Source organism: Coregonus lavaretus, assembly GCF_964263955.1.
Source record: "Coregonus lavaretus genome assembly, chromosome: 29".
NCBI lineage: Eukaryota > Metazoa > Chordata > Actinopteri > Salmoniformes > Salmonidae > Coregonus > Coregonus lavaretus.
This window is the reverse complement of record NC_140016.1, coordinates 34,009,737-34,037,709: the sequence shown is the minus strand read 5'-3', so window position 1 is coordinate 34,037,709 and position 27,973 is coordinate 34,009,737. Positions and strand designations below refer to the sequence as shown.

General features: G+C 40.9%; 3 protein-coding genes across 3 annotated transcripts; 1 reads left to right on the top strand and 2 right to left on the bottom strand.

Moving 5' to 3' along the window:
- Positions 1-5,956: 5,956 nt before the first annotated feature.
- c1galt1c1 (C1GALT1-specific chaperone 1) lies at positions 5,957-9,688 on the bottom strand. Its single transcript, XM_084147485.1, has 3 exons — positions 9,349-9,688; positions 8,886-9,075; positions 5,957-7,485 (listed from the first exon to the last, which is right to left on the bottom strand). The coding sequence occupies exon 3, from the start codon at positions 7,461-7,463 to the stop codon at positions 6,507-6,509; it is 957 nt and encodes a 318-aa protein (XP_084003611.1). The 5' UTR covers positions 7,464-7,485; positions 8,886-9,075; positions 9,349-9,688; the 3' UTR covers positions 5,957-6,506.
- Positions 9,689-19,055: 9,367 nt separating this feature from the next.
- urp1 (urotensin-related peptide 1) lies at positions 19,056-20,728 on the top strand (the record flags this gene model as incomplete). The annotated part of the gene is made up of 5 exons (XM_084146486.1): positions 19,056-19,158; positions 19,786-19,917; positions 20,094-20,134; positions 20,272-20,377; positions 20,697-20,728. The coding sequence occupies 5 exons, from the start codon at positions 19,056-19,058 to the stop codon at positions 20,726-20,728; spliced, it is 414 nt and encodes a 137-aa protein (XP_084002612.1).
- A 1,248-nt stretch (positions 20,729-21,976) lies between these two features.
- Positions 21,977-27,699, bottom strand: LOC311105279 (chloride intracellular channel protein 2-like). Its single transcript, XM_084147371.1, has 6 exons — positions 27,431-27,699; positions 26,128-26,237; positions 25,205-25,330; positions 25,011-25,114; positions 22,903-23,084; positions 21,977-22,618 (listed from the first exon to the last, which is right to left on the bottom strand). The coding sequence occupies exons 1-6, from the start codon at positions 27,482-27,484 to the stop codon at positions 22,457-22,459; spliced, it is 738 nt and encodes a 245-aa protein (XP_084003497.1). The 5' UTR covers positions 27,485-27,699; the 3' UTR covers positions 21,977-22,456.
- Between the last annotated feature and the right edge of the window lie 274 nt (positions 27,700-27,973).

Sequence of the window (27,973 nt, the reverse complement as noted above, 5' to 3'; positions counted from 1 at the left end):
AATTCTCTCAGTTTGGAGTATTGGTGTCGAATATTGTACACTTGTTTCCCCAACTTCTCTTTCAATCCTTTGGAGAAGTCCTCCAGTAGAATCTGCAGTGTGCCACACACCTTTTCTTTTACTGTCAAATGTACAGTGAACTTCTCCATGTTTCCTTCTTTGTTTTTCTTCTTTCTCTTCAGCTTTGTTTTTCCACTCAAACCACCATGTCTGCTCAGCAGCATCAAAGTCAGATGTTTTAAGCTATTTTGCTTGGCAAAGGGAGTACTCTCTGTACGTGCACTCTTTCTTCAGGTTCTCACAGCACAAAGACTCAATAAGGTGCTCAATGTTGCTGCAGCTCATCACTTTGTGATACTGTAGTTTGTCCACCATGAACCGGAGGTTGGCATGGGTTTTGCAGAGGCATGTGTCCCTATGCTGGACTGCTGGCTTGACAACCCAAAAAGGACGTATTTTGCAGAATTCATAGTAGATATTTGAATCTCTGAATATTCCCTCTTAAACTTCTGATAAAGGTTCTGAATTGTGCCATTCAAGAAGCACTTCTGTTTTTTCTTGTTCCTCGTTAGTGTGTCCTTTTTCCCTGTTGTTGCTCTGCTGTTGTCATCACGTTCATAGAATCTAGTGATTTTCTCTTCTGTGGCTGTGCTAATTCTGTTACACTGATTGAAGACTTGATGTCCTGTTTTCATTTGCCCTCATTGCTTTTGCTGAAAATCCAAATGATATTTTTTTGCAGCTTTGACCAGGCCATACTTTCTCAGGATGTTGCCTCAGCATTTTTGAAGCCACTTGTTTATCCTTGGCACTGTGCATTTTTTGATACTTTTGCATTTTTAAACAATAAAATCCTTCTCAAGTTCTTCGTAGTTCCCTTCATTGGCTGTTTTGTATTTGTCTTTGGGGAATCTTGTCTCTCCTTTTTCTTAATCAGTCGATCATACCTTTTTTTGTATTTCTCAGCTTTCCATAAAGCATTATCATGTTTGACATTTGTCATTCAAAGATCTCTGTATGTTTTTGAGCTACCTCTTCTACCTTTTTCCTTCCAGCAAGTTTGACTTCTCATTCCTGTTGCAGACGATGAGGAAGGGGTATCAGGGCGGGCATCAGGGGCAGGTAAGTTAGGGGCAGGCATGTTGGCCTCATATTCTGGCTGCAAGTCATCTGGTGACTGAGGTGGTGTGTTGTCTGATAGGTAGGTCTCCATTGCAACTCTTTAAATGTCTTCTATTCCGTTGGTTGCATTTCCATTGCCTTCTCTTGTTTCTTTGTTCTCGCTTTGTAAGCTCAGAGATATATTTCACATCTCCCTTCTCTTTTTTCTTCCAGTATCTCGCCCTGTCTTTTTGCAAGATGTTCCTGGTATCGTACAGGATAATTTTTGTTTTTGTTTCTATATGTCTGTGACCTCTGTGCTGTTTTATGTGGCATCTTCTAAAAACAAAGAAAAATACTACTTCGTTTTCAACTTGTGCACACCTTGGAGCATTTTCTACATTACATTTATTTAAAACATAATTAAATGAGCCTAAAGTTTTAAAAAAGTACAAACTACAATCGAATAAGATAATAGATTTTTGTAATTTCCACCACGTTCTGTCATTTCCACCACAGTTAAGTTTTGTGATGGAAATGACTGTGATGGAAATGACGCTTCTACAGTTTCTGGAGAAAAATGACAGGCTGCTTAGCATGCTTGGGCTAGGATTACAGCTAGCATATAGTTTACACTAAATACATAAAATATACACTTTTTTTCAAAATTCTACCACAAATTAAAGAAATGATAGCCTGTTTGGAAATGGCTGACGATAAAAATATTCTCTACACAAGCAATATTTACCTAGATTTTTCTTCAACTTCTGGACATCACATCTGGAACAACTGTCCACTGCAGCCATGTGCTTCAATGTCACAATATGTTTCCATGGTAACTAAATCAACATTATTTTGAAAACTTTATTAATGAGGAATTTGTCCTCAGTGGTGGAAATGACACCACTACCAAAGGACAGGTATATTTTGTGTAAAAAAAACAATATAAAGGGCATACTCACAATAAATAATATATAGATTTTATTTAACTGACTCTTTCTCTAGTATAAAACATTATATATTGTGTAATTATTCATGTTTTCTCATAGAAAAACATAGAAGCTCAAAAGTCTAGGTCAGGGACAAGGGCAAAAAAGTGAAATTGAGGTATAAAACACATCTGTAAAGTAGCTAAAATACTTGATAGAGTGGTGTTAAAAAAAAGTCTGGGGTGATTGTAGTGTGAATTTAACATATAAAGACTAAAAAACTAAAATTGAAATAAAATCCTAAATATTGACCCCGAGGACATAGAAGTTCCAGTAGTTGCAGAATCACCCAGCAGTATAGGAGAGCATTTTAGTTGACCCTAACCCTTTTCCTAACCTTAACCTAAGTCTCCTAACCTACCACGTTAATTATCCTAACCTGCTGCGTAAATTCTCCTAACCTGCTATGAAAAAGTCACTTCCGGTCGTAGCTGTACTCCCTCTAGTCAGAATTGAGGATACATGCTGCATTCTTAAACTTGGACAGTTGTTCCAGATGTGATGTCCAGAAGTTGAAGAAACTAACTTTAAGCATCAGTTGTCAGAGCACCTTACCGATCATTGCACCTGTACACAGCCCATCTGAAATTAGCCCACCCAACTACCTCATCCCCATATTGTTATTTATTTTGCTCATTTGCACCCCAGTATCTCTATTTGCACATCATCTCTTGCACATCTATCATTCCAGTGTTAATACTAAATTGTAATTATTTTGCACTATGGCCTATTTATTGCCTTACCTCCATAACTTGCTACATTTGCACACACTGTATATATATTTTCTGTTGTATTTTTGACTTTATGTTTTGTTTACCCCATATTAACTGTGTGTTTTTTTTATCGCACTGCTTTGCTTTATCTTGGCCAGGTCGCAGTTGTAAATGAGAACTTGTTCTCAAATGGTTTACCTGGTTAAATAAAGGTTAAATAAATAAAAACAAGTGGGAAGTGGGAATTTACCACCATTGAGTTAAAGGACTCTAGATCAATAAACCCCGTTTTGGCATGGACATTGTCATTGACCTCATTTACATTTTCACAGTATTCCGGATAGTAGCTCATATCCCGCTTAAGTTCTTATAGCTGTTTACATGCACCTTTGATATCCAACTCAGGAGTATCCCTGTATCCTTGAATAAACAGAATATCCCTAATTTAAGTTAATATGGGTTAAATGGAATAGTAACTGAAATATGGACACTCACTGTAGGCCTGTAACCTCTCACATGTCGCATACTATCATTAACTTCTGCAGAATTATGCATTTCTTGCAGTAGAACGATACAACAAATGTTAACTTTGTCTCGGGAACAGGAGTGGAAAAATATGATTTATTTATTTCAGCATCTCTTGAGAAACTGGACAGTTATCTCCATATCTTCATTCAGACTCAATCATGGACACTCTTACTGCCAGTTGTGGCTGCTTCGCATGATGTATTGTCGTCTCTACCTTCTTGCCTTTGTGCTGTTTGTGCCCAATAATATATGTACCATGTTTTGTGCTATTACCATGTTGTGTTGCTACCGTGAAGTTGTCATGTGGTGTTGCTACCATGCTGTGTTGTTGTCTTAGGTCTCTCTTTATGTAGTGTTGTGGTGTCTCTCTTGTCGTAATGTGTGTTTTGTCCTATATTTTTAATCTCAGCTCCCATCCCCGCAGGAGGCCTTTTGCCAGGCCTTCATTATAAATAAGAATTTGTTCTTAACTGACTTGCCTAGTTAAATAAAGGTTAAACAAAAAATGTGAATGAACGTGTAATGTGTTATCTTTGACACTTATGCAGGCAGACAGTATTTTACCGTGTTAACTAGATTACTAATGCATTCATTCTATCAATGTAAGACATTATTCTGGTGAGCACCACTTAACTTGTTGCCACAGAAGACAGTAATGACAGAAGAGAAGCTGCATGTATCTAACTATAGGTGGCAAACAAATGGCCTACCAAATGTCAGAAATTATAATATGGCCTACCAAATGTCAGAAATTATAATATGGCCTACCAAATGTCAGAAATTATAATATGGCCTACCAAATGTCAGAAATTATAATATGGCCTACCAAATGTCAGAAATTATAATATGGCCTACCAAATGTCAGAAATTATAATATGGCCTACCAAATGTCAGAAATTATAAGCAGAAACTTAAATTAAACTTAAAGTAGGCTATATGGTCCAGTATAGAGTATCAGCAAATAAATGATTATGGAATTATGGTGGATCAAACTGCGCAGGTAGCCTACTTTTTGAAGTGATTTGTTTGACAATCAGATAACATCATCACACAACACCCATGATATGCGAAACGGAGCCTGCACAGACAGCGAAAAACAACAGTAAATGGGATAAGATGTTTACGTAATAATAAAAATAATAATATGCCATTTAGCAGACGCTTTTATCCAAAGCGACTTACAGTCATGTGTGCATACATTTTTACGTATGGGTGGTCCCGGGGATCGAACCCACTACCCTGGCGTTACAAGCGCCATGCTCTACCAATTGAGCTAGAGGACCACCTATCCCGTCTAAGATCATAATATCCCAGGTTTCTCATAACCGGGATACACGTTTTTTGGGGTTATTGTAAACGGGACATCATGTAAGCTTATATGAGCCAACTCAAAAAACGGAATACTTCATTATCCCGAATAATAACGGGATATTGGTGTGCATGTAAACGTGATCATAGAGAGCTTCCACCATTTTAAAGTAGTCAACTGGGTGGGCCTTGCTATGAATGAAGGAAGGATCACATGATTCCATCCGGGTCATCAGGAGGGATCAGCCAATGAATTATACTTGTGAGCAAACATTCCATAAATGTAGGTTGCAGTAAATCGCCAACCTTTGCTTTATACCCTTTCAAACACACTAGCTGGAAGTAGGCACCCTTTTAGTTTGTTTTCCAACTAATAGAAGTAGTAGAAAAATAAAATGGACTACTTCAAAATGGAGATGGCCTCAATGCCACTGACCACATGCTCACAGATGCCATAATGGAACATATACACTGAGTGGACAAACATTAGGAACAGCTTCCTAATATTGAGTTGTACCCCACTTTGCCCTCAGAACAGCCTAAATTCATCGGGGCATGGACTCTACAAGGTGTTGAAAGCGTTCCACAGGGATGCTGGCCCATGTTGACTCCAATGCTTCCCACAGTTTCAAGTTGTCTGGATGTCCTTTGGGTGGTGGACCAGTCTTGATACACGCGGGAAATGGTTAAGTGTGAAAAACCCAGAAACTTTGCAGTTCTTGACACAAACCGGTGCACCTGACACCTACTACCATACCCCGTTCAAAGGCAGCTAAATCTTTTGTCTTGCCCATCCGCCCTCTGAATGGCACACATACACAATCCATGTCTCAATTGTCTCAAGGCTTAAAAATCATTATTTAACCGGTCTCCTCCCCTTCATCTACTCTGATTGAAGTGGATTTAACAAGCGACATCAATAAGGGATCACCTGGATTCACCTGGTCAGTCTATGTCATGGAAAGAGAAGGTGTTCCTAATGCTTTGTACACTGTGTATAAAGATGATATCTCTATCATTCTCTATGGTTACCACATGACTGGGAAAAATCTATCTGAACAGCGCTCCAACTGGTAATTACTAGTGGGAAACTTGTCTATTTTAGCCATATTTCTTTAGTCCCAAAAAGTAAGTATATATATATTACTTTTTTTAGCTTATCAATAACAAGGGGTAAGATGAAAATGCTTCACTATGAGCTAGGCCTATTTTGATTGACAGTGCTCTATATTTGGTTTAGCACTTGTGTAATTAAGAACTATGATTTCCCACAATGACTGAATGCAGCAACAGAACAGTCTCAGGACACAATTTCATTTAGTTGTTGTTATTAGGAGGATAAACATGGCTGTCAATTTCAGTCAATTTTTAATTCACCTGGTTTTCCAAGTGGGTAAAATAGTTACCACAAAATAAACAAGAAAAAACTAAAACAAATCCACCAACATTAATTTCATTACAATGACAACAATCATGTGTAGCAAACTATTTGGTTTACAGACTTTTACAGTCATCCCAATACTTGAAGATTAATTTCACCAAATGTTCACTCCATGTGGCCTTGTATTAGCCTAATTAAATAAAATTACCCACAAACACCAATGAAAGAAAACAAATTGTGTGAAATAATTAGATATTTCTTCATAGCACTGCATTAGCCTACATCTGTTTATTTTTCACAACCACAATCATATTGTGCAGAGTGCAAATTCGAAAGGTATAAAAGACTAAGACTAATGATTTGCCACCCTCCTTCATGTATACAAACTGAATAAGAAAACTGTCTTTATTCAACAGTCTGACTTGACATCACACAGCAGCAGTCTTTTTAATGCCATGTCTAGCCCAAAGGGGGAAGCCTTGCACTTTAGTCATTGTCAGAGCCCTCAGGGGGGAAAAATATCAAGGAATCATGGAAGTTGTGCCCATACGGGCGTAGTCTGTAAACCCCAAACATCATGACCTGCATCTGGTTTGGTGACATTCCGCTAAAGGTGATGGCTAGGTCAGAGCAGCAGCCCTCCACCACGTCCAAGGGGTTTTTGGACATGCCGTCTTCGATGAGTGAACTCACACTCTTACTGTTGAACAGCCCCTTGCCCTGTGTGTCCTCGCCATTCTCTGCAAAGACCCCGGTGTACTTCAGACATATAGCCAGCTGCTTCTCCTCGCTCAGCTTCCACAGGGCTCTGCCTCGCTCTGGACACTTCTCCTCGTCTTTGAACACGTTCACCAGCCTCCTGAGGGCCTCGTAGCTCAGCACGATGCCGCTCTCGTACTCCACGTACTCCAGCTCGCCCGATTTCATGGCGTGGCCGATGTAGAAGGGCTCGTTGGGGTCCTTGGCCAGAATGAGGTACTTGAGGTTCTCGATGATGGCGAAGGTGGTAGGCCGTGCCACGAAGAACCAGCGCAGGTCGCCGGAATTGTCGTACGCGTGCTTCAGGGCCTTGCGCAGCTTGGTCCACTCGTCCTGTTCGTTAAGGTCCACTGCTTCCAGGGCCTTGGCTGACTCAGAGCTGTAGAATACGGCCTGGTCACAGTGTTTACTCCAGGTGTCCTTGGCTGTGGCCCAATACACTAGGACCTTAGGCTGAACCATGATGACACAATAGACTCGCACCTTCTGGCTCAGCTCCACCATTTGGGGCTCAGACAGGCTCTGTAGCTCGTCGTTGGTGGGAGCCTTGATGTGGTGGTGGTGGTGCTGGTCCTCTGGGCTAGACTGCATGCCTGGTGTGAAGCTCCCTAACAGGGACAACAACAGGCAGAATATGCCTCCCAGGGCCATCCCCTTCATGAAGGAGCTGCCTTCCGACAACATGTTAGTTTGTCAGCAGCACACACTGTGAAAGTAGAAAACAAACATTAATTTGCTATATTACTAATCAAATGGATACTCAAGCTATAACAAGCTAGCTATCTAGCTACATAACAAGTGACTGTCATTTCATGTTAGTCGAGTGTTAGAAACTATACTGAACAAAAATATAAACGCAACATGCAACAATTTCTACGATTTTACAGAGTTACAGTTCATATAAGGAAATCTGTCAATTGAAATAAATAAATTAGGATTTCACATGACTGGCAGGGACACGCAGTCATGGGTGGGCCTGGGAGGGCATAGGCCTACCCACTTGTGAGACTGGCCCACCCACTGGGGAGCAAGGCCCAGCCAATCAGAATGAGTTTTTGCCCCACAAAAGGGCTTTATTAGACAGAAATACTCCTCAGTTTCATCAGCAGTTGAAGAAGCCAGATGTGGAGGTCCTGGGCTGGTGTGGTTACATGTGGTCTGCGGTTGTGAGGCCAGTTGGACGTACTGCCAAATTCTCTAAAGCTACATTGGAGGCGGCATATGGTAGAGAAATGAACATTGAATTCTCTGGCAACAGCTCTGGTGGACATTCCTGCAGTCAGCATGCCAATTGCACACTCCCTCAAAACTTGAGACATCTGTGGCATTGTGTTGTGTGACAAAACTGCACATTTTAGGGTGGCCTTTTATTGTCCCCAGCACAAGGTGCACCTGTGTTATGATCATGCTGTTTAATCAGATTCCTGATATGCCACACCTGTCGGGTGGATGGATTATCTTGGCAATGGAGAAATGTAAACAAATTTGTGCACAACATTTGAGAGAAATAAGCTTTTTGTGCATATGGAACATTTCTGGGATCTTTTATTTCAGCTCATGAAATCATGTTGCGTTTTTGTTCAGTATAGTTAACTTTTTACTATTAGCATCAAGTTAGCAAAGGACATGACAACTGTCAGTGCAAAATTATCAAACTATTTCATGGCTAACTGACTATGAAACTTGACCAACAGGTTACAAGTAAAGGGTCTATCAGAGTACCAAACGTGTACGCACGCGTAAACACTGCAGTGTTCTAAAATATTGGACCGTTTCTCAGCGCAGCTCAAGCAATTTATCCAACTGTCAACACATTCAAATGAATAGAGGACGCGTACCGTGGAGACGCTTTGGTTGGGAATTGTGGGGGGGTGCGCGTTCGGGCTGTGCATCCCCGGGGAATGGTGTTGGTCTGTGAGCCGCGTACTAATGTTACAATGGGACGCCGGACTACGATTTACGCTTAATGAAGCAAGACCAATAGCAGTCGCCCTACGGTTAGTATAATCTTGTTAGCTAGTGGCTAGCTACCTTAGCTATAATCACAAAACGGCAAATATCTCATTAAGACAAACGTTTCAACCAAAACATCAAGAAAACACTTACCTACAAATAACTGCCGCTGACAGATAATTTCCCCCCCCCTTCTTTATAGATTCCGCTCCTGTCGAGGGAGGTGTCAGATCAAGGGGCCAGGGTTCCGGTCTAGAAGTACGGTTTCGACTGCGCCTACAGTTTTGCTTCCGTACTGCAGTTTAACTGACGCCCGGCCCAGAAAGACAATTTCCATACATGGCTACATAGAGAAGTCAGATTTGAAAATTCCTAATATGACACTTTAGTCATCACCTTTGTGCACAAAACATTCATTGAATTATTCAATAATTGTTGCTCACAGCCGAAGATATTAACATTTTATATTCATCAAATGTCTATTTTTGGATGAAGTTATGCTGCTCCCTGTGGACACTGAGTGCTCGTGTGCAGATGATGTTGGTTCTTAGAAACCGGATGCAACCCGGATATAGGCGGTCCCATGAAATGGCATATGCGAATGTGAGTAGATTACCTTGAAAACAACGGTTGGACATCTCGGACGCAGTCTCCAGTTCTTATTAAACATGAATTGGCCAAATAGATGGTGGATTTGCAAACACCAGGAACTTCCGGGTTTTGAAGTCATTGATCATAGCAGCCATAGAGATAGATAGAGGACTCATCTTTTGTATCTGTGCCGTTACAGCGTATCTGACAGCATGGGCAGTGCCGTTGAGGCTATCTCCATTTGGAAGTAGTCCATTTTCTTCATCACGATCGGATGATCCCTCCTGATGCCAGGTTGGACATGACTCCAACAAGGTCACCAGGAGGGATCAGCCAATGAAGTTGGAAGTCCCACCCAGTTGACTACATTAAAATGGTGGAAGCCCTTAATGGTACAGCTCTTCTTCTTACATTTACATTTTAGCAGACGCTCTTATCCAGAGCGACTTACAGTTAGTGAGTGCATTCATTATTATTATTTTTATATATTTTTTTCATACTGGCCCCCCGTGGGAATCGAACCCACAACCCTGGCGTTGCAAACGCCATGCTCTACCAACTGAGCTACATCCCTGCCGGCCATTCCCTCCCCTACCCTGGACGACGCTGGGCCAATTGTGCGCCGTCGCATTCTTCTTCTTCTTCTTCTTCTTCTTCTTCTTCTTCTTCTTCTTCTTCTTCTTCTTCTTCTTCTTCTTCTTCTTCTTCTTCTTCTTCTGTGCTATTATGTCGGTCCGCAAACAAATGTTTGAGGTGCATGCCGCCACCAACTGGACGGGGGTGAATGAACTCACACAAGAAAAGAACGTTCTACATATTACAGGAAGGGAAAAAAGAACATTAATCCACAAAAACTACAAAAACAATATTATCAACAAAAATCTTCCCACTCCTTCAGTCATTCTATAACTTAAAAGCTTCCTACTCAGGCTCAGGGATAGCCTAAAGGGGGTAGACGTAACATAGTAAACGAAAATCCAGGAAAATGATATGTGCGTACAGTGTCTTAAAGAAGTATTCATACCCCTTGACTTATTCCACATTTTGTTGTGTTACAGCCTGAATTAAAAAAAACTATCTCACCCATCTACACACCATACCCATAATGACAAAGTGAAAACATGTTTTTAGAAATATGCAAATGTGTTGAAAATGAAATACAGAAATATCTAATTTACATAAGTATTCACACCCCAGAGTCAATACATTATAGAAGCACCATTGGCGGCGATTACAGCTGTGAGTCTTTTTGGGTAAGTCTCTAAGAGCTTTGCACAAATTATTCAAGCTCTGTCAAGTTGATTGTTGATCATTGCTAGACAGCCATTTTCAAGTCTTGCCATAGATTTTCAAGCTGATTTAAGTCAAAACTGTAACTAGGCCACTCAGGGACATTCAATGTTGGTAAGCAATGCCAGTGTATATTTGGCCTTGTGTTTTAGGTTATTGTCCTGCTGAAAGGTGAACTTGTCTCCCTGTGTCTGTTGGAAAGCAGACTGAACCAGGTTTTCCTCTAGGATTTTGCCTGTGCTTATACCTGTATACTGTTTATTTGTATCCTAAAAAACTCCATAGTTTTTGCCGATGACAAGCATACCCATAACATTTTTAGTTAATGGAAGTCTCTCTTATGCAAATTCAGTTGAGTGTGGTGTACCGCAGGGCAGCCGGCTAGGGCCATTATTGTTTTCTGTTTTTACGAATGACCTTCCACTGACCTTGAATAAAACCTGTGTGTCTATGTACGCTGATGACTCAAATGGATACACGTCAGCTGTATTTTGTTTATTTTTATCCTAAGAAACTCCCTAGTCCTTGCCGATGACAAGCATACCCATAACATGATGCAGCCAACAGCATGCTTGAAAATATGAAGAGTGGTACTCAGTGATGTGTTGTGTTAGATTTTCTCCAAACATGGATGCATGTTTTGGAATATTTGTATTCTGTACAGGCTTCCTTCTTTTCTCTCTGTCATTTAGGTTAGTATTGTGGAGTAATGACAATGTTGTTGATCCATCCTCAGTTTTCTCATGTCACAACCATATAACTCTGTAACTGTTTTAAAATCACCATTGGCCTAATGGTGAAATCCCTGGGCAGTTTCCGTCCTCTCCGGAAACTGAGTTAGGAAGGACGCCTGTATCTTTGTAGTGACTGTGTGTATTGATACACCATCCAAAGTGTAATTAATAACTTCACCATGGTCAAAGGGATATTCAGTGTCTGTTTTTTTTATTTTTACACATCTACTAATCGATGCCCTTCTTTGCGAGGCATTGAAAAACCTCCCTGGTCTTTGTGGTTGAATCTGTGCTTGAAATTCACTGCTCGATTGAGGGACCTTACAGATAATTGTATGTGTGGGTACAGAGATGGGGTAGTCATTAAAAAATAATGTTAACCACTACTATTGAACATGAATGTGTCCATGCAACTTATTATGCGATTGATTAATAAGCACATTTTTACAGAACTTATTTAGGTTTGCCATAGCAAAGGGGTTGAATACTTATTGACTCAAGACATTTCAGCTTTTAATTTTGTATTCATGTCTAAAATACAAACAAAATTACACTTTGACAGGGGTTATGGGGTATTGTGTGTAGATCAGTGACACAAACTCTCAATTTAATAAATAGTACATTCAGGCTGTAACACAACAAAATGTGGAAAAAGTAAAGGAGTGTGAATACTTTCTGAAGGCACCGTTTTAGGTTAGCTAGATGGTTAACGTTAGCTAGGCTAGGGGTTAGGGTTAGGGGTTAAGGTTAGGGTTAAGGTTAGGGTTAGGAATTAGGTTAAAGGGTTAAGGTTAGGGTTAGGGGAAGTTATTTTGTTTATAAAAAAAAAAAATATTAACCCATCCACTGTCTTCGGAGGACACATATCTTGTTTGTTTTCTACAGCTTTTCTGCTACATATACATACATTTTACATATACATTTTACATATACATTTTACATAAACATTTTGCATACACATTTTACATACATGGTACTTTTATATAAAGCAATCACATAACAATAATGCACTCTTTAATGCCACCCCTCAGCCACTCTCAGCCCATCCCACCTATCACCATAGACCACCCTCGTTTGGTTTCCATGTGCCATATATTTTTCAATTGTGCTGGGATGTTTTACATACATTTTGAACCTTTCTAATCGTATAGTATAGTATGATTCATCATGAAAACCTTTCCTACAAGTATTTTTATATTATTTATTGACTGACTATGGCTTTCCAAATCGCCCAACACGGTGGTTTTGTAAGGTTGATTTTAAGTGAATGTTGTGATTTTTTAACCATTCCTGAAACTGTGACCAGAAACAAGCTACATAGGGGCAATACCAGAATAAATGATCTAGTGATTCTGTCTCTTCGCAGCAAAATCTACAGAGCTGAGATTGTTGTATGCCCCATATATATAGCATTCTGTTTGTGGCAAGAATTCTGTATAATAATTTAAATGGAAAAACTCGAAGTGTCTTTTAACGATCCAATACGTAATATGGTACATTTGTCATAATTCGGTTTTAGCCCAGAGGAAGGGGAAAGGTTAGCGAACATTCTATATTGTTGCAAAGTATATAAAAAGTAGTAAGTAGTTGCAAAGTTGCTAATTAGCTAAAATGCTAAAGTTGTCTGTGATGAGATTCGAACTCGCAACCCTTGCACACTCCTTTCATTTCTGCCTTAAGTAACCTTCTGTCTTATGTAATCGTACCAAACGTAACATATCATACTAATTTGAGTATTCCAGATTTTTGTTTACTATGTTATGTCTAGTCTATGGGACCAGCCTGGGCAGATAGTGATATAGAGTCCTTTCAACTTACTGTCCAAAGGGAATGTATGAAGCCGGGTATACACTTGTATACCGTATGGACCGGTTCATACATAACACCTTCTCTATTCAGGTTGCAAAGGCGTCGATTTCCTCCTTCGAGACTCCCTTGACGCGTATGACTGAAACCCAACACATTCTTTTCTGGTCAGCAGAAACACAGGGAATCAAAACATGCTCACTTCTCGTGATCTCCACTGATTTCTCCACATTTTTAGACATTTCTAACGGATTTACCAAGTCAGACATATATCTATTTTCTATAAACCTCACTCCTACCAGATACAATGGGGTATTATCAAGACTAGCCAATTTAGATTATTTTCCCATTATTTTGGACAATAGTCCATTCCTCCTTGTTTCCACCGCCATCAGATTCAAGTTCACCATCCGCTTCCGCCATCATCCTTGCGTCCATCCACCTCCCATAGTCTTTCAGGAGGCTGAAAAGATCCTCAAAAAGTTATACAGCTGCACCATTGAGCTGCACCATCTTGACTGGCTGCATCACCGCTTGTTATGGCAACTGCTCGGCATCCGACCGCAAGGTGCTACCGTGGGTAGTGTGTACGGCCCAGTACATCACTGGGGCCGAACTCCCTGCCATCCAGGACCTCTATACCAGAGGAAGGCCCTAAACATTTTCAGACTCCAGCCACCCAAGTCATAGACTGTTCTCTCTGCTACCGCACGGCAAGCAGTACCAGAGCGCCATGTATGTGACCAAAAGGCACCTGAACAGCTTCTACCCCGAAGTCATAGATTGCTGAACAGTTAATAAAATGGTTACCCAGACAATTTACACGGATCCCCTCTAATATTTATTTATGTATCTTAATTGTTTTGCACTGACTCTATGCACACTCACTAGACTCTATGCACACACACACACATACTACACTGACACTCACTCCAACACACACACACACACACACACACACACACACACACACACACACACACACACACACACACACACACACACACACACACGCACACACTACATACGCTCACACACACAAAACCCACACACTCACACATACAGTACAGTAGAAACACTTTCACACTTCACATATTTACATTTACGTCATTTAGCAGACGCGATTATCCAGAGCGACTTACAAATAGGTGCATTCACCTTATAGCCAGTGGGATAACCACTTTACAATGTTTTTTTTTTTTTTTTTTTTGGGGGGGGGAGGGGGGTGGGTTGGAGTAAAGGGGGGGGGGGGGGGGGGTAGAAGGATTACTTTATCCTATCCCAGGTATTCCTTAAAGAGGTGGGGTTTCAAATGTCTCCGGAAGGTGGTGAGTGACTCCGCTGTCCTGGCGTCGTGAGGGAGCTTGTTCCACCATTGGGGTGCCAGAGCAGCGAACAGTTTTGACTGGGCTGAGCGGGAACTATGCTTCCGCAGAGGTAGGGGAGCCAGCAGGCCAGAGGTGGATGAACGCAGTGCCCTCGTTTGGGTGTAGGGACTGATCAGAGCCTGAAGGTACGGAGGTACCGTTCCCCTCACAGCTCCGTAGGCAAGCACCATGGTCTTGTAGCAGATGCGAGCTTCAACTGGAAGCCAGTGGAGTGTGCGGAGGAGCGGGGTGACGTGAGAGAACTTGGGAAGGTTGAACACCAGAAGGGCTGCGGCATTCTGGATGAGTTGTAGGGGTTTAATGGCACAGGCAGGGAGCCCAGCCAACAGCGAGTTGCAGTAATCCAGACGGGAGAAGTGCCTGGATTAGGACCTGTGCCGCTTCCAGTGTAAGGCAGGGTCGTACTCTCCGAATGTTGTAGAGCATGAACCTACAGGATCGGATCACCGCCTTGACGTTAGCGGAGAACGACAGGGTGTTGTCCAGGGTCACGCCAAGGCTCTTCACACTCTGGGAGGAGGACACAACGGAATTGTCAACCGTGATGGCGAGATCATGGAACGGGCAGTCCTTCCCCGGGAGGAAGAGCAGCTCCGTCTTGCCGAGGTTCAGCTTGAGGTGGTGATCCGTCATCCATACTGATATGTCTGCCAGACATATGCTGGTGCTACTCTGTTTATTATATATCCTGATTGCCTAGTCACTTTTACCCCTACCCACATGTACATCAGTGGCGGTCAGTGCTGTTTAAGATGAAGGAGGGCGATTTTTTTTTACATACCCAGAGGAGGATGGAAGCTAGCTGTCCTCCGGCTACACCATGGTGCTACCCTACAGAGTCTGTTGAGGCTACTGTAGACTTTCTTTGCAAAATAGTGTGTTTTAATCAGTTATTTGGTGATATGTGATTATATTTAGTATAGTTTTATCTAAAAAGGATAACTTTTTAAATGTTTTACAATTTAAATTTTTATGAAATTCACTGAGGAGGATGGTCCTCCCATTCCTCCTCTGAGGAGCCTCCACTGATGTACATACTGTATTACCTAAATTACATAAACTACCTCGTACCCCTGCACATTGACTCGGTACTGAAACTCCTTGTATATAGCCTCGTTATTGTTTTTATTGTGTTTATTGTCTTACTATTTCCTTTTTTATTTAGCAAATACTCTGCACTGTTGAGAATGGGCTCGTAAGTAAGCATTTCACTGTCAAGTCTACACCTGTTGTATTCGGCGCATGTGACCAATAAAACTGCATTTTATTTGATTTAGTCCTCCACTCCAGAAACCGTCATCCTCACTCCGAGAATTCAATTCATCCTGCTCTTGGAATCCTCTTGATAGCTCATATCTGCCGCGGGGTGGACTTATAAATTAATGATATGTACCCATTGATTCTTTAAGAATATAACTTATAATTGCCTCATGAGCTTTGTTCAGCTGTACCCCACCAGAACCTAAAATATAAGCTTGATTTACTCCAATGTTTGTATCAAAGTAAATGTAAAAAAACACTATATAGCCTCAAAAGATGGTTAAAACTATCATTTAGATATAATGGATGGTCAGTCCTTGCATCCAATTGCTCTGTCTATGAATTTGAGAGTGGTTGCCTTTCTCCAGCCCCATCCCTCAGCTTTTTACCGAAACGGGGGCAGGGTGAACGCTTAGTTATTGTTTCAACTGCTGATTACCGCTTTAAACTATGTGTTGACTATATTAAATTCCACTTATTTTGACGCGAACCAGAGAAATACAATGCCATGGTACAAACTTTGAAATGGATGTCATCACCATAACTCATCATATCATATTTTATTTTGTATAGCCTAACGTTGAAATGAGATTTTGACACATCATAATTGTTTTTTAAATTTAGAAATGGAGTAATACAATACTCTATGTTGGAAGTCTAGTCCTGCTTGTTTTCATCACTATTTTTCACCTAAGAATGAGCAGAGGAGATGATGTATAGAGGTAAGATCAAAACACCAGATTGTTTTCAACAGCAATTTCTGAAACCTGTAGACAACCATATGACAACCGTATCAATCACTTACAACAGTCTGGGCCTTTTGATCATACTCCTATTTCCTGTTGATTAAAAACCTTTCATTTTGACAAAGATACCTCAAACCCAGAGCATTGACACACCACACACTACGTCATTCTTTGTGCCCTTTTGAACTTTTCTATGATATTTTTTTAAGAATCACTGAGGCTATATATGATCAAGGTTATGTGTGAAATGTGAATGATAGGATGGTTTTGCATTTACAATAATATTTCATTTTTTATGTATAACATTCAAAAGACTTCCCATATAAACTGACTTTAGAAAAGCAGGGCACAAAATTGTCTTTGCCAATAGTTGGGTGCTGCTTCATTTTTGGACAACGAGAAATGGCTGAAGACTACCCAGTGAGTGATTTCCCTGAAGCTTGCCTAATGATGGTCTCTAAACACAAAATGTTGTATTCTTGGTTTAGAATTGTACTTAAAGGGATACAAACGTTTGTCACTGTAGTGGTACCCTGTATGGTACGTCCATCGTACCTTTAGTTATAGGTGGTCCTCTGTAGCTCAGCTGGTAGAGCACGGCGCTTGTAACGCCAAGGTAGTGGGTTCGATCCCCGGGACCACCCATACACAAAAAAAATGTATGCACGCATGACTGTAAGTCGCTTTGGATAAAAGCGTCTGCTAAATGGCATATTATTATTATTATTATTATTATTATAGGTACATAATTATACCCTTGAAGAGCAAATAGTGTACCTTAGAGGATGAGATAGTAGGCTACCTTTCTTACATATAGTCCACAGGTACAAAAGTGCACCTTTAGAAAATGTATAATTTGCCTTTTTAGGGTACCACCAGAGTGACAAAGCCATTTGTTTATTTTAAGTGGCAAAAATGTACCTCTAAAAATGTTTACAAAGCCTTATTTGCATATATCCCAGGGGGCCTTTCAAGTGAAATTTAGAGTTACCAGCTACACCCATGACTGTGTTTGCTAGTAACAGAGACATGATTGTTGCATTCAATGGCTTTCAGTGCTGTAGCCTTCACCAAGGGAGTGCCTAGGTAAATCTTTATGACAATATATTACATTCACTGAGTATACAAAAGATTAAGAACACATGCTCTTTCCATGACATAGACTGACCAGGTGAAAGCTATGATCCCTTATTGATGTCACTTGTTAAATCCACTTCAATCAGTGTAGATGAAGTGGATGAGAACGGGGTATGGTAGTAGGTGCCAGGTGCGTCAAGAACTGCAACGCTGCTGAATTTTTCACGCTCAACAGTTTCTCGTGTGTATAAAGAATGGTCCACCACCCAAAGGACATCCAGCCAACTTTACACAACTGTGGGAAGCATTGGAGTCAATATGGGCCCTGTGGAATGCTTTCGACACCTTGTAGAGTCCATGCCCCGATGAATTGAGGCTGTTCTGAGGGCAACTCAATATTAGGAAGTTGTTCCTAATGTTTGGTATACTCAGTGTATATCATAACGCCATACTTTGACAGCCTTGTTTTACCCCAACACAGTGGTCTGAAACTCCTGGTTTGCAGGCCATATCAGACAAGTCCCATTATGCTGGCTTGCAAAGTGATATGTAATTCCTATTGGAATACACCCAGAGTTAGGATATCCAAAAATGTGAACTTTTAATCACCCACAACCTGCATTTAGAATGACTGCCAAGGTAGGGAACATTCATAAATGAGACTACCTAAACCATTTAAACAGGAACAACTGCTTACATATTGGATTAGTTAATTTTGTGTACATAAGATCAATCAATCAATGTGCATGCAAAAACACAACATTCTAAAAATCAACCTGCAATAGAGCATGCTGGGAAATATGATAATGATTGGCGTGGTTTTTTGAGAGTGTGTTATGATTGTACAGAAATTTACCATTATACTAGATTATCCGCACATGTAGGCCTACTCTAAAATGTACCAAACAGTACAAGATTATATGTGTATCTCTGAATGTACATGGTGTATTTTGATCTATTTGTACCCCGGGGAACAATACTGTACCCTAACCGTACCCTTTTTTCTAAGAGTGTATGACTACAAGGGGAAGACAAAAAAAAAGAAACAGAGAGTCTGTGCGTAGAAGGGTCTGTGATTAGAACAGTGAATCATGTTGTCTGTGATAGGATGAACAACCCATTAGAACAAGAAAATGGTGTCAGTCAGACATAAAGAATCTGAGGATGCTGACTGGCCTCTGATTGCTATTGGAGAGTAAACATTTGTTAGGGCCCTCTGAACAAGCAGAGATAGGCCTTAGTTGCATTGACAGAATCCCCTGAATTGTGTCTATGACGATTCGGCCATCACATCAAAACCATTAAGACTGAGACTGGGTGACATGATAATGTATCGATCCCGTCATGATGGATGGTCGAGGAAGATATAAAAGTGAAGTTCCCAGTCAGGGTAAGATAGTGTAGTCCAGAGCCACCTAAGCTATTGTCATCATGCTGCCCTTAGCACTGTTCTACATTTTAGCTGTTATTTGCTCTGCCAGACGGACGCATGCTCTACCACTGTATCCAGACACAAGCTTGGAACCTCAAGAAGGTATGCAAGAGAATCTGTGTTGTCTTTGATTTCCCTTGATCTGATCATTTCTGAATAGTCTATGTCTATAATGTTCTATTTTAGGGCATGTCTTGCTGAACCTTTCTTATGAGACATATAAGGTCTCATCTTTTCTTGGTGGAATTGATAGTGTTTAGGTTTCTGGTATTCATTCTTAGATCTCTATGCATCATTTTGTGAGGGCAATATTGAACTCTGAAATTATCTGTCTGTTGACAGAGAATTTTCAATAACCATGTAGGTCTACCGTAGATGGCAAAGGGGATAGATTTTCCTCTGAGAACATTTACATTTTAGTCATTTAGCAGACGCTCTTATCCAGAGCGACTTACAGTTAATGAGTGCATACATTTTCATACTGGTCCCCCGTGGGAATCGAACCCACAACCCTGGCGTTGCAAGTGCCATGCTCTACCAACCGAGCTACACGGGACATTGAAGGCAATAGCTATTTCGACAGTTAAGTTCAGGGTTTGAGTCTGGATTTTTTACACCAAGTAGGGTGACATAATTGGGTTCACTGGAACTTTCAGCAATGGTGTGGGTCTCAGCATTGATGACGGTGATAATACTGTTTGATAATTGAGAGCTGTTTTGTCTGAGCAGAGCTGATCCAGAAGTTGGTGGCGGAGGTGGAGGATGGAGAGAACTCTGAGCTGACTGACCAGAGAGAGGTGATGAATCTCTACCCTCTCCTGATGCAGCGCAATGGCGCCAGGGACACATGGAATAAAGCAGGTGAGGAGAGACGAAACCTAGAATCAAGATACGAGGACGTGAATGTTCTGATATCCCATAACTCTTTGCCATATGTTAATCAAAAGGACAATTGGTTTTATTCTAAACAGCTAGTCACCCATGTAATGTAATTAGGTCTATATTCACTTGGGTTTATTTTCTCAATTCTTCTTCAGGAGCTAAAGATTCTGTGCAGCAGGATACATTTGTCAACATGGTAAGAGTGTTAGGCATTTTTATTGAATGTGTGATAGAGAAGAACCCTCTAGGAAAAGCCATTATATTCTGTTCTGTTCTATTTGGTTCTAAATGGCTCCATGTGTCATAAAATATATTCTGTCTGTGTTTTTTTAGGTTGATGATCTGAAGGCGGTGGTTTTGAAGCTCGCTGCAGCCGACAAGCTTCGCTCTCAGGGCTTCCTTCGGTCTGAGCAGAATTTGCCGAAAACCAACAAGAGAGGTGAGTAAGAAGAACGTTATGTGGACTGACCTTCCTTTATGTTCCTTGTGTACACAGTAAGAACAGGTGTTTGCTGAGGACAATTGAAAACACTGTCACATCAAAAACAGAATAAAAGATCATATCTATGCTGGCATATTTACAATGGAATAAAGTGTTTGGTAAGGATGTTTACCTAAGGATTGTTCAGTCGAAGATGAGATTGAGTAACTATAGCGTTGCAGGATACATACAGGATATGTTAGTACTCAGGAAAGCAGAACTGATGCACAGAATCTTGACATTTGTCTTCATATATGTCTCTTTCTTCCCTGCATAGCATGCTTCTGGAAATACTGTGTGACAAACTAGAAGCTTTGTGCTGGAGGAGGATAAGATTATTTTTGACGATACCTGGACAAGAACACCTTATCTCACCACCCTCACACCAAGCTGTGTCCCTTATTAAATATTGAACGTACAGCCCCAAGACAATGGGTATATTGCTTATACATAGAACCCTAGAGTAAATGATTGATAGTAAATATATTTTTTAATCCAGTTGAAAATGGCCTTGCATTGAGGCTGGCTGACAATAAAATGAAATATAAAGTATAATGTGGGTTGAATCGAACAACTTTGTTTTTGAGACCAACACTGTGCCAGATTGCATATACATTTCTACACAAATACACAGCGTACATGCCTAGAACCAATGCTTGGAAGCGGAATGAAGTCAACAACATTAACCTCTATAAGTCTAAACAGTAAAAAAAGTATTACAAGGAATGAGGTTTTGAAGTGTCTGTCCTATGTCTAGGATATATAAGAAAGCTCAGGAAATATACATAGTTTTACACATATTTAACCCCTTATTTTTTGGGGCACAAACTACAACCATACTTCCATTAGTTTGAATGGGTTGCCTTACCATCATCGTGTTCGTGAGAGTCTCCTCTTTCCATAGTGGGGTCACATTAGTTTGTAGCTCAAACGGATCGAACACTACAGACAGAAGTTGGCACATCAGCGTTACCGACTTCAGACGAGTCCCGTGACACTTGTGGGGGTCGTAGAGCAAAACGGAGAACACCTTTGTGAGTGTCTCCCCTTTCCGTAGAGTGGTCGTAATAGTTTTAGACCAAACCGTTCGAATGCTACAGACGATTTCACAAGAAGACCGATTTTCGGGAGGTCTTATGGTCTGACAAACACCGCTGTAGAGTAGCTTGGCCACTTTCCACCGCAGATGCGGAAGGCCGATATCGGCGGATGTGGTGGATTGAGACGCAGCCCATGCAAAAAAAGTTCTCTCTAGTTTAAACAGACTGATTTTGATGTTTTTTTTAAATTATGTTACTTAGATTGACGCACCATTGTGTCAATAGACTTAAGGATTAAACGCTAAAATTAGCTGTCAACTATATTTAAGTTGACAAATTTAGAAATGCACAGTAAATAAATATTTAGTGTAATCATACAACATAAATCAGATATGACTACATACAGTATATATGGGTTTCTTTGACAAGATTAGCAATGGTTTCTGTGTTTTCTTTTTTGCCCCCACAAGGGAGCAGCGGAGTACTAGAGATTTACACACGCACACACACTCGAGGGTCAGACTCATGAAATACATTTTATTTTATTTCACATCATAGTTTGAAATAACTAGAATCAGACAGGTGTAATGTATTATTGTAAAACATTTTGATGATTCTTTATGGTAATCATGAACAACTGTTAAAACAGGTTTTATATCACTACTTTCAATCAAACATAAACATTATTAGAATCCACTCTTATTGTCTTATACATTCTTATATTATGGGTATTCGGGTCACAAACAACATGTAAAAAATAAATATTTACACTATGGACAAAGAAACACTTTAAATTTGATTCCTAGAATGCTTATCGATTTCAAAGGCATCCTGATGCAGGAATTTTAAAAAATTGACTTGAGATACTTCGATAATGATTGCTGTGGCCTCCCAAAAAGGTGTAATATTTTTGGGTGAATGAGTTACCGTTTCCATGGAACGTAATAGTAAAGGAGGACATGTTGTGAAAATGGTTGGTTAAAGGTTGGTTATAGGTTTACAGCCTCTTATTGGCCACGTCCAGGTAAGTCTTCTCAATCTCGATGTTGGCAGGGCAGGTCTGACTGAACTCCTCCCTCTCGTAGGCATTGTTCAGGTACCTCCATACACCGGTGAACTGGACCGGGATGTCAAAGTCACAGTACTTCTTGGCAGCAATCTATCAAATAAACAGAATACATGGGAAAACAGTTGAATTGTGAGACACTATAAACAATAATAGTCATATTACACTATTTAAGTAATGTAGGCTAGAGAATAAGGGCGGAGAATGTTTATTCCCAATGGTTCAAAATTGAGTTACACTTCTCCCAGGATTAGAAAGTAAGGATGGGCCCTGTCATTGCATAGGTTGTGTACTACACTTCATAAGACATGCCTAATACCAGAAAATAATCAAATTCCTATTCTAAACCGTTTATGTTATGGGCCTATTTGTCTCACCTTGATGACATGCAGCTTGGGCAGCAGGTTGCAGTCTGCCAGGGTGAGATGGTTGCCATCCAGGAACTTTCTCTTGGAGAGGGTGATGTTTTCTCTGGAGTTGTGGTCAATCTCTTCAGGTACGGGGGAGTTCAGGTAGAGATCCAGCCGCTTGAACTCACGCAGCAGCGCCTTCTCTTGGACTATGGAATGAGAGAGACACAGGCATGTATGTCAGATATACAGTGCATTCAGAAAGTATTCAGACCCCTTGACCTTTTTCCACATTTTGTTACGTTACAGTCTTATTCTAAAATGGATTTAAAAAATCTACACACACTACCCCATAATGACAAAGCGAAAACAGGTCTTTAGATTTTTTTGCAATTTTATTTAAAAGAAATGACAACAGAAATACCTTATTTACATAAGTATTCAGACCCTTTGCTATGAGGCTCGAAATTGAGCTCAGGTGCATCCTGTTTCCATTGATCATCCTTGAGATGTTTCTACAATTTGATTGGAGTCCATCTGTGGTAAATTCAATTGATTGGACATGATTTGGAAAGGTACACACCTGTCTATATAAGGTCCCACAGTTGACAGTGCATGTCAGAGGAAAAACCAAGTCATGAGGTCGAAGGAATTGTCCGTAGAGCTACGAGACAGGATTGTGTCGAGGCACAGATCTGGGGAAGGGTATCAACACATTTCTGCAGCATTGAAGGTCCCCAAGAACACAGTGGCCTCCATCATTCTTAAATGGAAGAAGTTTGGAACCACCAAGACTCTTCCTATAACTGGCCACCCGGCCAAACTGAGCAATCGGGGGAGAAGAGCCTTGCTCAGGGAGGTGACCAAGAACCTGATGGTTACTCTGACAGAGCTCCAGAGTTCCTCTGTCGAGATGGGAGAACCTTCCAGAAGGACAACCATCTCTGCAGCACTCCACCATTCAGGCCTTTATGGTAGAGTGGCCAGACAGAAGCCACTCCTCAGTAAAAGGCACATGACAGCCCGCTTGGAGTTTGCCAAAAGGCACCTAAAGGACTTGAGAAACAAGATTCTCTGTTCTGATGAAACCAAAATTGAACTCTTTGGCCTGAATGCCAAGTGTCACGTCTGGAGGAAACAAGGCACAATCCCTACGGTGAAGCATTGTGGTGGCAGCATCATGCTGTTGGGATGTTTTTCCGCGGCAGGGACTGGGAGACTAGTCAGGATCGAGGGAAAGATGAACAGAGCAAAGTACAGAGAGATCCTTGATGAAAACCTGCCTCAGAGCGCTCAGGACCTCAGACTGGGGTGAAGGTTCACCTTCCAAAAGGACAACGACCCTAAAGACATAGCCAAGACAATGCAGGAGTGGCTTTGGGACAAGTCTCTGCATGTCCTTGAGTGGCCCAGCCAGAGCCCGGACTTGAACCTGATCGAACATCTCTGGAGAGACCTGAAAATAGCTGTGCAATGATGCTCCCCATCCAACCAGACAGAGCTTGAAAGGATCTTCAGAGAAGAATGGGAGAAACTCCCCAAATACAGGTGTGCCAAGCTTGAAGCGTCATACCCAAGTAGACTCGACGCTGTAATCGTTGCCAAAGATGCTTCAACAAAGTACTGAGTAAAGAGTGAATACTTATTTAAATGTGATATTTCAGCTTTTTATTTTCAATACATTTGCAAAAAATTCTACAAACCTGTTTTTGCTTTGTCATTATGGGGTATTGTGTGTAGATTGATGAGGGGGAAAAAACAATTTAATAAATTTTAGAATAAAGCTGTAACGTAACAAAATGTGGAAAAAGTCAAGGGGTCTGACTACTTTCTGAATGCACTGTATATGATATATCTATAGCTTTAGAGATATTCCTTATGCGTGGCTTTCCCAGACCCAGATTAAGCTTATATATTGGTTTTAAAAGCACTACAATTGAGATTCTCCATTGAGCATGCTTTTCAGTCCAGGATTAGGCATGGTCTGGGCTCTAAAATTCACACCAAACCAACATTTCATGAAGGTATACGCCCATAGCGTGTATTCCGTTGAGTACGTTTAATTTTCATATTTTCCATTGCCTCATAAGACATGGTCTAATACATGAATGTGGACTGACTGTAACTTCACTTACAAGTAGTGTTGGCTGGGCTGTTCTTGATGAAAGTGGAGAACTTGGCGAAAATGTCCGCACCCACGTCAAAGGACTCTTTGTTGAGTGGGCTAAGGTGTGGATACCTGAAGGGAGGGAGACGAGAGCAGTCTGAGTATGAATTTGTTTGAAGAAGGTCAGTGCCTTTCACTTTCTTCAATATAATAACACTATACCTGGGGGGGGCCAATGTTTGCTCCAGAAATTCCTCGATCTTGATAAAGTCTGTCTTGAGGGTGCCGTTGTACAGTAGGAATGGAGGGTTGGTCCCTGGTGCCAAATCCTTCAACTCTGCTGGCTTCCTAGAGTGTACCAGGGCAGGTGGGAAAGGGCAGGGAGAAAGGGAGTAGACAGGGTCATATATGTGATCACTCCTTTATATCAATAGATACAATGTCGATCATTCAGCAACACAATCACAATGAACACAATGGTTATCAAGCCATGTCAAAATCCAGTGTTTGGCATTCTCGATTAATGATTCCAACAATGCCCATGATTCAGTTAGTAAAACACACTGGCATGGGAGGGGCTAGCTCAAAGGGTGCATATTGTGTGTTTTCTCAATCACTCAATTATCAGCATCCTTTCAACGTTTCCTGATCTTATTTGCTCACTGGTAATGGGCCTGAGAAACTCACACTGAAGGGGGTAGATTTGTTTGTTCAATTACACACTGACCTCTTTGTCCATTCTGCTATTGCTTTAGCCTTGCAAGCTCCGCCCTCTATCACCTCTCTGTATCACACCTTATTGAGTGTTACTTTTACCCTATTAAACGGTTTGGTTTCTGAAAAACATCCTTGTTCTCACTCCACTCTTAATAGAGCCCTGTGTGAGTGAGGGCTTTGTCTAGAAGGGATACAATTTATGTCAAAATTGACTTTTCGTAGCAGTTAGGACAATTTATGCAGCTGGTTAGGATAATTAATACAGCAGGTTAGGATAATTAGGTTAAGGTTAGGAAAAGGGTTGGGGTTTGGGTTAGCTAAAATGCAAAATATTGACGTCAATTTTACATAATCTAGACATGACCCTGTGTGAGGGGACCTTTAAACAGATGCACAGGAAGTGGAAGGGTGGGAGGCGGGGGGCTTACTTCCTCATGTCGACGGTGGTCACGGTGAACTTGACTCCTTTCAGCCACAGGACCATGAAGAGCCTCTGGCAGAATGGGCAGTTGCCCACGTTCTCTCCATCGTGGCCAGCCTGAAGGACAAGCAGCATTATTTATTGGGTTTAGGTTTAGTTATAGCCTGGTCCCTGATCTGTTTGTGCTGTATTGCCTACTCCTTTGGTCATTGTTACACCAAACAATGACCATAGGAGTTGGCAATGTTTGTTCATGTAACATTGTCCATGTTATCCATTACAGTATGTCCTGATCTCCAACCTTATCATGCAATTCATATTCATCTCATGTCATGACAAAAGACACACATATACACACTTGTAGTGGTGGGAGTGGCTGTGGTATTTTAGGAGCTGCCACTTGATAGGAAAAGCAGGCATTGTGTCGGAGAGGAAGATAATGGTAGATAACGTCCCTGGTATTGAGAAACAAATGGAATGGTTCACTCACTGTTGTACGCAATTGGATTTTGTGTGCGTGCGTGTGCGTAAATATGTACCATTACGCACATATATGACTTTACAAAGAGATATATTTATTGTATTTATCCTTTTTCATTGTGTGAATGTGCGTATGTGTGTTAGAGCATGTGCGTATGTGTCAGTGTGTGGGCGTGTCTGTCTCATCTGGGGCCAGGGGTTCCCAGTGTGCTGCCTGCTCTTCTTGGGAGTGTGGTGATAAGGTGGCCTCCAGTGTCTGGCGTCATTACACAGTGATAAAGGCCACTTTCACTGTCACTGAGGAGACACACACACACACACACACACACACACACACACACACATACATACATACATACATACAAGCACACACATACAGTACATACACATTCACACCAGCCTCTCAGGCTTTGCGTAACCCTATATGACGACCATTCATGGAGAGCCAACCTCGGATTGATGGTGCCCATAATGTAGATATCTGCCTCTCTCTGCCCATTTACAATGCTGAGTGCTGATAAGTGAACTACAAATCTTGGTCAGATTCCAGTTTTTACCAATCCTGAACACAACACTACAAGCATTGAGCCATTATTTGAAACAGAGCCTATGGCTGAAGTGGCTGAAGCTTACATTACAGCTTGATATTGTACATTTAATTTGCTTTCACATGAAACACTTTTGAGTTATGTTTTTCTATATTTCAATCATCACATAATTTACATATTTTTACATGTTGTTGAAATAATAGACATTCATAGATGGTATGTTAGAATTAATACATATTATTATTTTCTTATTCTAAACTAAAAGATGAACACAATACTGACCTTAATGAAGAGTTCAATAGTTGGGTCTTTGTCAGAGTTCTGTCGTAGTGCCATTTTGTCCAAAAGCTGTGCTTTGTGGTGCCAAGTTCAGAAATGTTTCTCCAACAAGTGTCTTCAGACCCAATCAAAACCTGTTAACTCTGAAAACTCCAAGTCCATTGAAGTAAAACCTCACTATGCCACTATGAATCTGCTATATATCTGTTTGCTCTAGTGTTCTGGTTTACAAATGGATCTTAGGAGGCAGTGTAAGCTGGTATGCTTTGTCTGAGGGCTTCTTGAGGCTATCACTTTGAAAAGTCAGAGGAGGGGGTTGGTCCAGAGGATGGGTGTGGTCCTCCCTTATATAAACACAGTTCCAAGCTCTCTCTATGAGGAGAGCCTAAAATAGGTCCAATTACTTGTCAGTTGATAATGGTTAATCAAACAACGTAGAAATATAGTTTCACCACGTGACTAAAAACTTAATAGATGGCCATCATAGCCCCCATACTGACAGTATAGCCATATTGAATACACTGCTTTGATGATTTGTCACACTAG

Bases quoted from the DNA above. Each gene is read 5' to 3' on its own strand.
- LOC311105279 (XM_084147371.1), bottom strand. From the start codon at position 27,484: ATGGCACTACGACAGAACTCTGACAAAGACCCAACTATTGAACTCTTC. The intron at 23,085-25,010 runs GTAAGTGAAGTT...CTCATTCCATAG, and splicing joins CAGCCCAGCCAACACTACTT to TCCAAGAGAAGGCGCTGCTG. The intron at 22,619-22,902 runs GTGAGACAAATA...TTTATTTGATAG, and splicing joins CCAAGCTGCATGTCATCAAG to ATTGCTGCCAAGAAGTACTG.
- c1galt1c1 (XM_084147485.1), bottom strand. From the start codon at position 7,463: ATGTTGTCGGAAGGCAGCTCCTTCATGAAGGGGATGGCCCTGGGAGGC.